The 13527-nt window shown below is 49.4% G+C and overlaps 1 protein-coding gene across 3 annotated transcripts in view; it reads right to left on the bottom strand.

Annotated features, from left to right (window-relative positions):
* Positions 1–13527, bottom strand: part of LOC147442263 (uncharacterized) — a 47553-nt gene that overhangs the window by 11817 nt on the left and 22209 nt on the right. For 2 of the 3 annotated variants that reach the window (XM_086528490.1, XM_086528489.1), the window contains exons 3-9: positions 7048–7197; positions 6855–6971; positions 6664–6774; positions 6524–6586; positions 6276–6402; positions 6063–6145; positions 5767–5983 (exon numbers count right to left, since the gene is read on the bottom strand). In XM_086528490.1, the coding sequence (XP_086384616.1) occupies positions 5767–5983; positions 6063–6145; positions 6276–6402; positions 6524–6586; positions 6664–6774; positions 6855–6971; positions 7048–7197 (868 nt within the window). The remainder of the gene's footprint in view (positions 1–5766; positions 5984–6062; positions 6146–6275; positions 6403–6523; positions 6587–6663; positions 6775–6854; positions 6972–7047; positions 7198–13527) is intronic. The other variant, XM_086528491.1, reaches the window with a different exon arrangement.

Below are 13527 nucleotides of genomic sequence, written 5' to 3'. Positions count from 1 at the left end.
ACGGAATTACACGTAACAAGTTGGAATTGCAGAGGCTTCCCGTGGCATAAAGGAGAAGGATTAACGAAAGTCCTACCACAAGCCGACATTCTCTTTTTATTGGAAACATGGGAACACGATGCATGTAGAATACCACACATTGAAGGATATGTTACACACTCCCTACGGATGCCATGTACAAAAATGAGGGGACGAGGAGTCGCAGTGATATACCAAGAGGAACTCAGAAAAATGATCACAATTTGCAAGACAGATGCCCATAACCGGTACATATGGATCAAGTTTGACACAAAACCTAAACCTATGTTCATTGCCGGGTGCTACATCCCCCATAGAGAGTCACCATTCTATGGTACCTTCAATGCAGAGAAGAATTACCCTTTCGAGGATCTGTATGCCGATATCCATGCCTATGCACAAGAAGGGATGATTATGCTTATTGGGGACATGAATGCTCGCATAGCACATGCGCAAATGCAAATGGTGGATCTCATGACACCTCCAATGCTTGAACATAATGAGATACTAGATCCCACATGGGAGAGATGTTTGAAAGATCTCATTACAAACCCGCAAGGTATTGCATTGCTCAGTATGATGACATCCTTACAACTAATCGCCGTCAATGGAACAAGTTTGTTTGAAAAATCGGGAGAATGCACATGCTACACGGCCAACAAAGGCATGAGTGTTATTGATTATGTATTGATTGCATATGAGGCATCCCATACTGTAAGTAATTTTACAATTGGGAAGAGGTCACCCAATTCGGACCACACCCCAATCCATGTAAGGCTACAAGTTCCCACTCAAAGAGCACAAAAACAGCCCCATGCCCGATCATGGACATACAAAATGCAAGTGGACGAGAAAAGAATGTATGCAGAACATCTAGACAATGCACTTGCTCGTGTACCCATACCATCACACATCGCACAAACATGGCCAATTTTCAAACAAGCTCTCTGTGACGCCGTGGAACAAACAATGGGAAAAACGCATCGGCGAGGAAATCATATTAAAGGGCTACCGCATAACCCATGGTTTGATGAAGAGTGCAAGTATGTCAAAAAAACAATTGCGGGCACTGTCAACGACGAACACGGAATGGGAAACTCTATCAAAAGACTACACAAATCTCAAGAGGCGGAAAAGAAGAAACTATGAGCTACGCACGGAGACACAAGCCATAGCCAACTTCAAGAAAAATCCCAAAAAAGAATGGCTGAAAATAAAAGGACAGAGACATGACATTATGGGGGACATAAGCTCAGATGACATGTACATGTATGTGGAACAACTATATGTGCATAATAATGCGGAAGAAATGCCACACATGCAAACCGATCTCCATGCCCAAGACCACTTTGATCCCGAAACGGTCAAAAAAGGCATACAGAAACTTGCAAATGGGAAAGCTCCGGACATACCACACTTGAACTCAGAAATGCTTAAATGGTCAGGTATGAGAGCCAGAGAGTGGATACATAGAATGCTAAACCAAGCCATTGTTCAAGGGCTACCCGAGGATTGGCAAAGGAACTGGATCAAAGCACTTTACAAAAAAGGGGATGTAAATCAAACTACCAACTACCGTACCATTATGGTTGGATCTTGCATGGAAAAGCTTTTGGGAAGCATCTTAAAACAAAGCATAAGCACATGGGCAGAGACAAATGGAAAACGAGCAAAAGAACAAGCAGGTTTTTGACCAAAACATAGCACCATTGATCACCTTGTTTCACTCAGGGTATTAATGGAAGAGAGTCGGCTAAAGGGAAAAACATTATACTGTTGCTTTGTAGATTTCACCAAAGCCTTTGACACGGTCCCGAGAATGGGTAAATGGAAAAGGATGGAATGCATTAAAGTATCGATGCATCTCAGGAGTGCGGTAGCACGTCTCTATGACAGAGTCATATGTCAACTAAAAACGCACGAAGGGCTGTCCAAAGCTTTCTCGAGCAACATGGGGGTCAAACAAGGATGCCCTCTCTCCCCTACTCTTTTTGGATTGTGCATTGATCAAATAGAAAGCTTCCTCCCTCAACTAGAAGGGGATGAACCAGCCATCAGGATGTTTACACTTCTCATGCTCATCTATGCAGACGATGTGGCTCTTTTCGCCCATGACATTACAGCTCTACAGAAATTGGTCGATGCGTTACATGCTTTTTGTGAAAATGTGGGTCTATCAATCAATGTAGACAAAACAAAGTTCATGATTGTAAAGACTCGTAAGATGGATATCCACGCCCACCTCATGTATCAAGGGAAACAAATTGAGAAAGTCGACAATTTCAAGTACTTGGGGATTGACATCCCGTGCAACTATGCTTGGGGACAATGCGCACATAATAGAATTGACATCGGCCATGCCAAGTACTATCAATTTGAAAACATGTGCACACAAAGGAGCATAAAAAGATGGGAGATAAAAGCGACCATTTTTGAGACATGCGTAGTGCAAGCCATCCTCTACGGAGTGGAAATATGGGGAGCAAGCATTTCAGCCCACACATGGAATGAAATTGAAAAAATTCAGAAAAAATTTCTATGTCGACACATGGGGGTCAAAAAGACGACACCATACTCCGTGCTACTCTTGGAGACAAGCAAGAGACCACTAGAAATGAAAGCATTGCAAAAAATGTACACGTATATCATGAAGGTCAAAGCGATGCCTACTACTCGAATCCCTCGCATTGCATGGGAAACGGGATGTGCGCCGCAAAAGACAAAAAAAAGCAAATTTATGTCATCGAGCCTCATACAGGACATTAAGAAATGGTTCGCTAAATGGAATGTAGACGCATATGTGGACATGCTTATTGAGGAGGGCAAGGAGGGAGAACACATGCTGAATTTTGAAATTGCATTACTAAATAACCTCCACACCAAGTGGAAGACAACGCAACACCGCTCGAAATTTGAATACTATTGCAAGCATGTCAACACAAAGTATTGGGAAGGCTATAGCACAAACCCAATGGAAGCTCAGGCCCACATACGAACACCCATGCCCCACATGGCACGAAGAGCCATCTCTTTGATGCGCACAAGGTCACATATGCTCAAAATAGAAACAGAGGGCTGGCTGAAAATTGATGCTTCTAAACGGATATGCACATCATGTACAATGCAAGCTCCCGAAGATGAAGCACATGTGACATTGGAATGCCCAGAATACGCTCACATCCGGGATAACTTTCAACCACTTCTAAGCGGTTGCTCTACCTTTGCGGACCTATTATCCAAGACAGACCCCTCCCCTACAGCTCTCGGCACATACCTCACCCGCATACTTGAGCATCAAAAGACACTCATAGGAACACAAAAAGAGAATAACACACACACACACACCACACCATACACCCCCGTGAGGGGAGACTATGTATCACTTTGAGGTCCCATGGGTCATTTCTGGCCCCCCCGCGGACGTTAATACCAAATCAAATCAAATCTCTCTCTCTCTCTCTCTCTCTCTCTCTCTCTGCACATGCCACTGCCCCGTCTACTACAAGATACGAGGCCGCTTCCATTGCTTGTTCAGAGAGGGCTTTGGACCATTCTCCAGAGTCATGCAGTACGAGGATCAGAGATGCTTGGGTTTGTTTTTGCTCAAACTACGCAGACACATGCCACTGCCCCGTCTACTACGAGATACGAGGCCGCTTCCATTGCTTGTTCAGAGAGGGCTTTGGACCATTCTCCAGAGTCATGCAGTACGAGGATCAGAGATGCTTAGGTTTGTTTTTGCTCGAGCTACGCAGACACAGAGAGAGCCTGATGAGAGGAGAGGCTAACCAGTACCAGAGACAGATCACAGATTTCTTTAGAGCTGCCACTGGACACCCGGAGGAGTTACTACCACAACAGAGCTCGTCGTCTCACACCAGAGGCACACTGATCGACCGAGCGACTGAGCTTGGAAGATCCAGACGCCCACGACTGTGGAGGACTACACAGCATCGACGGAGGCTGCATCAAAGGATTTGGATCACTTTGGCTCGACATGCACGACGCCCGGTCAGACTACTGACCATGGAGGAGATTGATGAGATCCACCAGCGACCGATGCTGGATCTCTTGTGATCTAGCTATCCCAGCTAGCTGCTGTTCACACCTAGTAGTTTAGGATTCCATAGTATTTTATTGTGACATTTGTCATTTCATTTTTGTCATTGTTGTCATCTTGTTACTCTGACTCTGACTTTGTATCAGATCCACCACATTGTAACTTTCTGGTCTCATAGGTCACTTTGGCCTTTTGAAGACGTTAATGTTCTCTCTCTCTCTCTCTCTCTCTCTCTCTCTCTCTCTCTCTCTCTCTCTCTCTCTCTCTCTCTCTCTCTCTCTCTCTCTCTCTCTTATCAGCTAGAGATCGAGACAGGCAGATTTAGAGGAGTACCCGCTGAGTCGAGGATTTGTCAGGTGTGCCAAATAGAGCCAAAGACAAAGCTACATTACATATGTCACTGCCCAGTATACTATGAGATACAAGGCCGCTTTCACTGTCTATTCAGAGAGGACTTTCTAGAGTCATGAGATACCAAGATCAAAGATACCTCGGATTTTACTTACTGGAGATTCGCAAGCACAGAGAGTACCTCTTGAAGAGGGGCACAATGAGAGAGATCCAACGACAGCGAAAGATTACATATTTCTTTCAATCACAGACAGAGGAGTTTGAGCAGTCCCCCACAACATAACAACACCAGAGGCACCAGAGGCATACTGCTTGATAGGACGATAGAGTTGGGGCAGTCCCATCGCCCACGGATGAGGGGGCCCTCTCGATATCGACGCAAATTGCGACAGAGGATCCATACCATACTAGCACGACATAGGATCCGTCCCAGATACTGATGTATATGTATATGATGCCTCGATTGTCAGAGAGCTCCATTGTATCAGCTCACCCTTTGTATTTCCTATTCCCTTTGTATCAGCTTTCACCCCACCCCTACCCACTATTTTCTTTTCAGTTCTTTTTACTTTTTGTACCCAGACCTGGTATTAGATTCACTACATGTAACCTTTTGGTCTCATAGGTCATTTTGGCCTTTTGAAGACGATAATATTACATTTCATTTCTCTCTTATCAGAGCTCAAACGACTCTTCTTCTACGGAGGATCTGATCCTTTTTTTGTAGCACGGATGGGTTCTAGCATTGAATCTGGCAGAGACGACACGGCTCCGACCACCCGACTCCGGGAAGATGTGGAGCGCTCAAATCCCAGGACCTAGCATGGGTGACATGTACACGAAGAGAATGATCAAGTACTCCAAGGACCCGAAATACGTGAAGTATCTGAAGAATCATCCACTCGATGAGGTTCACTCTAGATGGCAAGAAGCAGTCTACTCACCTCTCAAGTTGGCCATGAAGACAAAAGCAAAGCCAGGTGCAGAAAGGCAGAAACTGTACTCGCAAGAAGAGTTTGATACACCACTCAGCTTATCCTTTACAAGAGCTCGAGAAGATCCAGTAGGAGGTGATGTCCCACATCGTTGGCAAAAGCAATTGGTGATAACCACCACTCGGCTCCCAGCCAGCAAGAGACGAGCTGCGGCAGAATCTTATTATGACGAATGAATCAATGATAGCATCCTTATATGAAACTATATATACAAGCTTGCAGTTCAATCAATCAATAACAGGAAGAGTGATCAATGCATATATATCAGAACGGCAAAGAATCTATGGCCCTGAATACCCTTTGATATCACCAACAAAATAGAAAATCAAAAAGCATTGTTACCTTGCTGCATCCGATGAGGCAAGCATTTGAGTGTTGGGAGAGCAGACTGAATGGCACCTTCATCCAGCCCAAAATCCACCCCAAGGGCTAGCAAGGAAGCCGTGCCTGCATTATGAGCATTATGAACACCAGTTGCCTTTAAGGTGGTTAAATCAAGATGTGCCTCCAGTGATGTGGTGGGAACATGAAGGTGGGCAGCACTCCCTGCAGCATTGAGCTTCCAAACAATAAATGATTATTCCATAAGATTCATGACGGATCAATAATGTTAGCATAAGTTCTGCCTCACAAGATACCTGGACACCTGGCAGGTCTCCCAACCAAGCTCTTGTTCCTGCACCACCTGATTGTGCAGCCAATCCTTGCAGTAGACTGTCACCTGCCCTTCAAACCAAGCGTTGAGGTAAGGCAATGTTAATTTGATCAGATATCCCTTCAGATGACATTAACCCAAGATAACCAAAATCAAATTTGACTAGGCAGTAATGCAGGACTAGCAAGACGTTTACCTGCAGGAATAACTGCTAGCTGGGAAGGATCCATATGCGTAAAAAGGCGGCATTTGCACAATCCGTACCTTTCTAAAGTTTTATGTCTCTCTAGATGATCTGGAGTAAGATTGAGCACTACGGCAACCTACATATGTTTCAGATGTCTCTAATGGTGCTGCAATGCTCCAAACATGGGTATGTACCCATTCTCAGTAATTAAGACAGCAAAAGCTGTGTCAGATTTGAAAAGTCTGAATGCAACTTACAGATGGTCGAAATGTTTTGGCATGAATCTCCATTTGATAACTGCTGACCTCAACAACAGATGCCTGGTAGGAACATGCAAGCTGAAATGAAAACAATGCAACAACAAAATAAAGGCTTCTTGAACCAGACGAAGCCGAACCTGAAAAGGAGCTCCTCCATTACCACATTCCATGCAGGTCAAAGCAGCATCAGACAGAGGCACACCAAGGTTGCCTCCAGTGAAACATGGTATACCTGCATGTTCCAAAATCTATAAAGAAGAAATATATTTCCAGTTACATTGAGATCTCATGTAAGGCCATCAACTCTGTGGAGCTATTCAAAAAGCACCTGTCCTGTGAAACTCGTCACTGTGGACTTGCCATTGGTCCCCGTGACTGCAATGATTCTCACTCCTTTTGGAAGTTTTTCAGATGCAAAATCTAGCTCTGACACGATAGGGTAACCCTGAAGCCAAGTAAGCAGTGAGAGTTCTTACACAATACATCCACTTTATTGCCAGTTGCACAGTTCCAGTAGATACCAATTGCATCAAATTTTCTAAACCATATTGCTCCAGGGAAATTCCTGGAGAGACAACTATCTTGTGGGCTTCATGCAAATGCTCTTCATTAAACAACCCCAACTCCAGGATTAACCTTGTATTGGCCTCAGAAGAGAACAAAGGATCTTGCTGCACACAATAAACACCGTCCAGTAAAAAAAAAACTTCCTAATACCAAATAGCAAAAGACTGAGGTATGCACGTCATTTCCAACATGTAATACATCAGATCACCAGCTGTGTATCAACCAAAAGCCACCTTGAGTTTAAGCTTGGAGATTGTACGGATAGTTCAAAATTATTAGGCATGCCAAACAGCGAGAAATATCACCAAATGCAACAAACCAAAAAACTCATTCAACAAAAATTCGGCAGAGGTATCATGGTGCAAGGGATAATATGGGTCCATCAGTGTCAGTGGCTGTGCGTGTACTTGAGCCCTTCCTCGTGCAGCTAGATAAAATTTAAGAGAAAACAACTGACACCAGGTGAAATAAGAGGTAGACCAAAGGCATAGGACGGGTGAGAATCTATCACCCATGTTTGGGACTTGTACCAAACAAAATTGTAAGCCAAAATAAAACATGTTTGTTTTACCAAAAACGTGTGCCAAAGTATAAAGTAACATCAAAAAATGATCCTTTTATTAGTTTAAAATATGCTGCTAAGGGATAGAAAGACCCCCTTCTAAGAGAGAGGGATGAACCCTTTTTTTTTTCCGACACGCGCTTGCTGCTGCTGTGAACTCATCCCTGCGCCATCGCTACCCCCCCCCCCCCCCCCCCCCCAGCGCTGCCCACCGCTGCCTTGCCATCCCGCTGGCTGCCTCCCCCCTCCAGCCTGCCCTCAGCCCCCGCTGCCCCCCTCGCGCTGCCCCTGTCCCAGCCCATCCGCCCGCCTTCAGCCCCAGCTGCCGCCCCCGCCCTCAGCCCCAGCTGCCGCCGCCCGCCCTCAGCCCCACCTTTTGTTCGCTGCCTGCCCGGTTGCAAGCGACCTCGGTCATCTGCAAGATTCTCGGCACCCGACCTAGCAGAGGAGAGCTGCGAGACCTTCTCCAGGCCCGCCTTCTCGCAGAGGTGGGAAAGATTTTGGATGTCCAGATTCTCGGACGGGGTTACTATCAGATCGAGTTTGAGTCCTCCGAGATGGCGTCCAAGGTCATAGCTATGAGTCCTCTGGCCATCCAAGCATCACGTGCCCACTTTCGACAGTGGCAACATGGTTTTGACCCAACTTCGGATGTTCTAGTAGAGGAGGCAGACATCCCCATCTCAGTCTGCTTTCCGGGTTTACGGAGGGAGTACCTACCACTTCTTTCCAGGATCGGTTCCGCCATTGGGACTGTCCTGGAGACACCTCGCACGGCAGCATCAGTAGCTGCCAAGGCGGCTGGCATTCCCTCAGTTCGAGTTTTGGTCAGAGATACCCACACGCTGCCGAAGGTTATCCTTTTACCTCGGGTGAGTGGGGGTTGGTTTCGACAGAGTGTGGAGTACTCGGGCCTCCCGAACCCGTGCTTCATTTGCCGACAGATGGGCCATCTAGCGAAGGCTTGTCCACAGAGGAGGCCGCGACCTGCACCACAGCCTCAGCCCCAGCCTACCAGGGCTGGCCCGCAGCCACAGCCAACGGCACAGCGTACAGATGCAGAGCCACCCTCCGAGCCTGGGGCTCCAGCGAAGGAGGGGTGGCAGCAGGCCCGTGGCCGTCGACGCCAGGGGCCACAGCGTCAGCTTGGCACTCAGAGTGGCCCTCAGGTGCCTACTCAGCAGCAGTGGGTTCCCACGGAAAACCATTTTGGTCCTCTTGAGCAGGAGGAGATCCCCGCGCCAACCCCCACCTCCGCTTCTCCCTCGACAGCCGCTCCCCCCACAGAGTTCCCCCCCTTTGCCTCATCCTCCCCGCCTTCTGCTCCCGTCGCCTCTCCACCTCACCCCTCTACCTCTCGCGCCCCATCCCACCTCTCTTCTCCTCCACTCTCCCCACTTCCTTCTCCCCCCCCCTCCTGCTCCAGTTTCTCAGTCGGCTCAGGAGACTGGTCCCTCTCCGGCGGCTAGGAGATCTCTTGGCAACGCCTTTGCCACGAGTCGCCTAGCGAGAGAGGGTCAGCCCTTCTTGCGGCCCCCTCTGCAGATTCAGACATCCTCCCTTGCAGCCATCCCTCGTGGGCTGACGAGCATTGACATCCGACGCCGCTGGGACTTCTTCGACTACGGGTTCACTCGGTTTCTCGGCGATTCCGCAGCAGACCATGAGGCAGCCTGTTTCAGGGTCCATATTTTGTTCCTCGCCGCTAGGGGGACAGAGGCCCTGGACTCAACAGTTGGTTTCTCCTTCCCCCCTCTGTGGTAGGGCCGAGACAGAGTGGTCCCTTGACTCGGTGGTGGGATGGTTGCATACACAGGTCTTAGAGTTCTCTCACCATATGGGAGAACTTGTAGTTACAGATATGCTACAGACTTTGTGGCCATTGGCCAAGTTTGCGGAGACACCCCCAGACTCAGCAGGATGTAGGCACATTCTGGTGTACTTCTTTGCTGATACGCAGTATTTGCCTTGCTATGTATACATTCATGAGGACTCCTGGACAGAGGAGGTTGCGTTACGCACAGCTCGCTCTACTTGGGCTTGGGCTAGGCACTCACTGCAGTCACACCTATCTAGAGGACGCTCGGATGCGGATTACTCCCCATCCAAGCCTGCCTCGAAGATAGTCCGTCTTGCTGCTACGGCAGCCTCTGTTCTCTCTCGCTCTCCATGAGGATCGTCTCATGGAACGTGCAAGGACTAGGTGGGCCCCAGTTTCAGCGACGGCGGGGCCGATTGCGTCAGGAGCTTCAGCGTTGCCTTGTGGGACGAGAGATTGATCTCCTTATGCTTCAAGAGCACCATCTGTGTGAGAGCCGCATTCGACAATGTGGTCAGATTTTGCGTGGACGTTATGATACCTTTTGGTCAGCTGCTTTTGGACCTGGAGGCATCCAGGGTGGGGTATGTATGACTATTGCGGACTCATTGCAGCAGGCCATTGTGGGCAGAGGGATTATTGTGCCAGGCAGGGCTCAGTGGATTACTATGCAGGTTCAGAGTGGCCTTGTGGGCTTTCTAAACATCTATGCGCCCAATGTGGCGAGTGCTCGTGCAGAGTATTGGTCACAGATTGTTGAGTCTTTGCCGCAGGCCGATCATTGGTGTATAGGAGGGGACTTCAACATGTTGGAGGACCCTTCTGACAGGATTGGTCGCAGCCATGCTACTGTGCATGGAGTCGAGTTGGCAGCTTGGGAGAGGTTTTGTATGACTTTGAGGGTCTCGGATACATGGCAGCACTTTGGTTTTGTGAGGCCCCCAGACAATCTTGCCTTCTCTAGATCGGACCGCAGAGTGGGAGGAGTGAATCTATCACGGATAGATCGCTTCTACACTAGTGACCACTTCAGTGACTTGGGGGGTTCAGTGGGCACCCTAGCAGGGACTTCCTTCTCGGACCATGCTCCAGTGATCCTCACGTTGGCAAACAGGCAGAGGAGTGGGAGCACGATGCTTCACATCCCAGAGAGGGTCTTGTTGGACTCAGCACTCAGAGAGAGGGTAGAGGCTCTCTGGACAGAGGGCATGGACAGCCAGGTCTCACCTGCAGACAGAGTGGCCTCAGGCCTAGCTCAGCTTAGCCACTTTTTTCTTCAGGAGTCTCTGGCTCGCCGGGCTGCAACGAGGGAGGCGGAGCAGCGTCTCAGACGAGGCATTGCTTCACTACAGAGGATGCAAGAGCAGCATCCAGACAGTCCATGGTTGGAGGAGCAGTTACAGCAGGCTCGACAGGAGCTTGCTAGCACAGAGGAGAGGCGACATGAGTTTTCCTTTCACCGACAGGCATCTCAGTGGACTCAGGTGGGTGACAGAGTGACTGGTGCCTTTTTTGAGACAGTGGGACCTCAACACTCGCATGCCAAGGTCATTCAGTTGAGGAGGCCCGATGGGTCAGTTGCTTGTGAGCCCGAGGATATGCGTGCAGTTGCTACTGACTTTTACCGTGAGTTACTGTCGGCTGAGCCTCAGTCAGAGCGGCAGGATGCATGCAGGGAGCAGGTTTGGGCACAGATGCCATGTCTTGTGACAGAGGAGATGCGCCAGAGGCTAGAGATGCCACTTCAGCTTAAGGAGCTGCACACAGCTCTTAGGGCCCTCCCTCGGGGTAGCTGTCCAGGTGAGGATGGGTTGACTCCCAGCTTTTTCTTGGAGTATTGGGACCTGCTTGGCCCAGATCTTTGTAGTGCTTTTCAGTACATTTTGCACACAGGAGTGATGCCTGACAGCATGAGTGAGGGCCTGATCTACCTCATTCCCAAGGAGGGTGGCTCCTTGGATGAGATTCGACAGTGGCGCCCCATCACCATCCTCAACTCAGCCTACAAAATTCTTGTCAAAGCTCTAAGTTTGAGGATTCAACCACTTTTAGAGAGCCTTATACATGGGACTCAGACAGGTTCTGTCAAGGAACGTAGTATCCTTGACAACATCTTTACTTTCTAGGAAGCTTCTGCCCTGGCACGGCTCCGTGGTGAGGACCTTGTGATACTTCTTCTCGATTTTGAGAAGGCATACGACCGAGTTGACTGGGACTTTCTAGAGGGCACTCTCCACAGGATGGGCTTCTCAGATGCTTGGATCAAAGGGGTGTCAACTTTGTACAGACAGGCTCACAGTCAGGTGCTTTTGGGGGAGAGGTGAGCGCTTCATGCTCACACGCTCAGTCAGACAGGGTTGTCCTCTTGCCCCCTTTCTCTTTATGTTCTATGCGGAGGTGATGAGCAGATTTTTGGTGTCACAGCAGGTTGGTCTTCAGGGCTTAGCACTCCCTATTCGGGGAGAGGAGCTACTGGACGCTGAGTTTGCCAATGACTCAGCCTCGTACTTAGATGGCCAAGAGGCCAATCTTCACAGATGTGAGCAGGCTCTGGAGACCTTCTGTTGTGCATCGGGCGCATTGATCAACTGGAGAAAGACAGTGGCTTTCTCGGTTGGTAGTGCTCCTATGCCAGATTGGATGCCAGGAGAGGGTTTCAGGTGGATTCCCCCAAGGACTGCAGTTCGGTTCTTGGGTTGTCAGGTTGGTTTGGACTTGTCTCCCGAGCAGCAGATTGCTCCTCTTCTCCTGTCCATCAAGAGAAAGCTGTTACATTAGAGCTCAACACGACTTTCGCTGGCTGGTAGAGTAGTAGTTGCCAACCACGTGCTGTTGGCGACTATGTGGTACATCACTTCCTGCTGGATCTTCTCGAGTTCTTGTATCAGCCAGGTAGAGAGGCTGATCAGGAACTTCCTTTGGTCAGGACGTGACACTCAGATGGCCCAAGCCAAGGTGGCTTGGTCGGTCATCACGCTTCCTTGTTCTCAGGGAGGGCTTGGGATCATTGATCCAGCACAGCAGAGCAGAGCCCTTCTAGGGAAGTTCATAGTCAGAGGACTTCTTCCAGGTGAGGAGCCCTCGAAGGAGTTCTTGTTCCAGAGGCTTTGTGCCAAGGTGCCTCAGTCAGGAGGCCCTTGGCAACCTTCGACCGAATGGATCTTTACAGAGATGTGCCGAGTTGGTTTGAGCAGGAGACTAGAGGACCGCTTCGCTGTGAGTTTGCTTCGGTCTTGGAAGCTCTTACGGCGTGGCCTGGAGCAGCGACAGCCGATGTGCACGGAGGAGCGCCTACGGAAGCCCCTCGTCTAGAACCCCATGGTTAGCACTCAGAGAGGCCACTTGGTTGGTAGTCGGCCTCATGTTTCTTGGGGTCCCATGGCAGTAGGTCCAGCGCGCTCTCTAGGTGACTGGCTAGAGTTCGCAGGTTTGTCAGAGGAGGTGCAGGGTTTCCAGCTGCAGGGCATGAGAGGGGCGCAGAGCATGTGTCAGGACATCTCATGTCAGTTCCAGCTGAGTGGCTCACGCCTCTCGAGCCAGTAGCACCCCGGTGGATGGGAGCCTTCACACAACTAGAGGTTCTCATTTCAGTCAGGGCCTGCTCAGAGACTGTTCCAGCCCTGTTCTTCGAGCTCCAGGGTGGGGGACGATTACAACGAGTTGCAGTAGAGGCCCCGCAGGTAGCAGAGTGCTGTTTTCAGAGGATCTGAGTTGTGGGCATCTGTGGGAGGACTTGCGTCATAGACCCTGACCCAGCAGCTCTTGAGACTGGACACTGGAGGCTATGGGCTTGGGAGTGTTGTCCACTGGCACGAGTACAGTGGGATCTTGGTGAGTGGCTATGGAGGGACCCCTTCTCTTCTGCAGACCACCCAGGAGTCCCCTTCTTTCAGTACACTGTTCGGCTTGGACGTCATATACTTGCAGCACAGAGAGAGGCCCGCCCCGCTGCAGCACGTCATTGGCAGGAGGAGGGCCTCACAGTCGAGTTCTTGGCAGCCTTTTGGCAGAGGCTGTGGGACTCCAGACAGCCGAGGCACGTCAGTTTGTTTC

The sequence above is a fragment of the Adiantum capillus-veneris genome, chromosome 14 (genome assembly GCF_014529385.1).
Source record: "Adiantum capillus-veneris isolate H3 chromosome 14, ASM1452938v2, whole genome shotgun sequence".
Classification (NCBI taxonomy): Eukaryota; Viridiplantae; Streptophyta; class Polypodiopsida; order Polypodiales; family Pteridaceae; genus Adiantum; species Adiantum capillus-veneris.
Note: the sequence above shows the minus strand (reverse complement) of the source record. Positions and strands in the feature narration are given on the sequence as shown.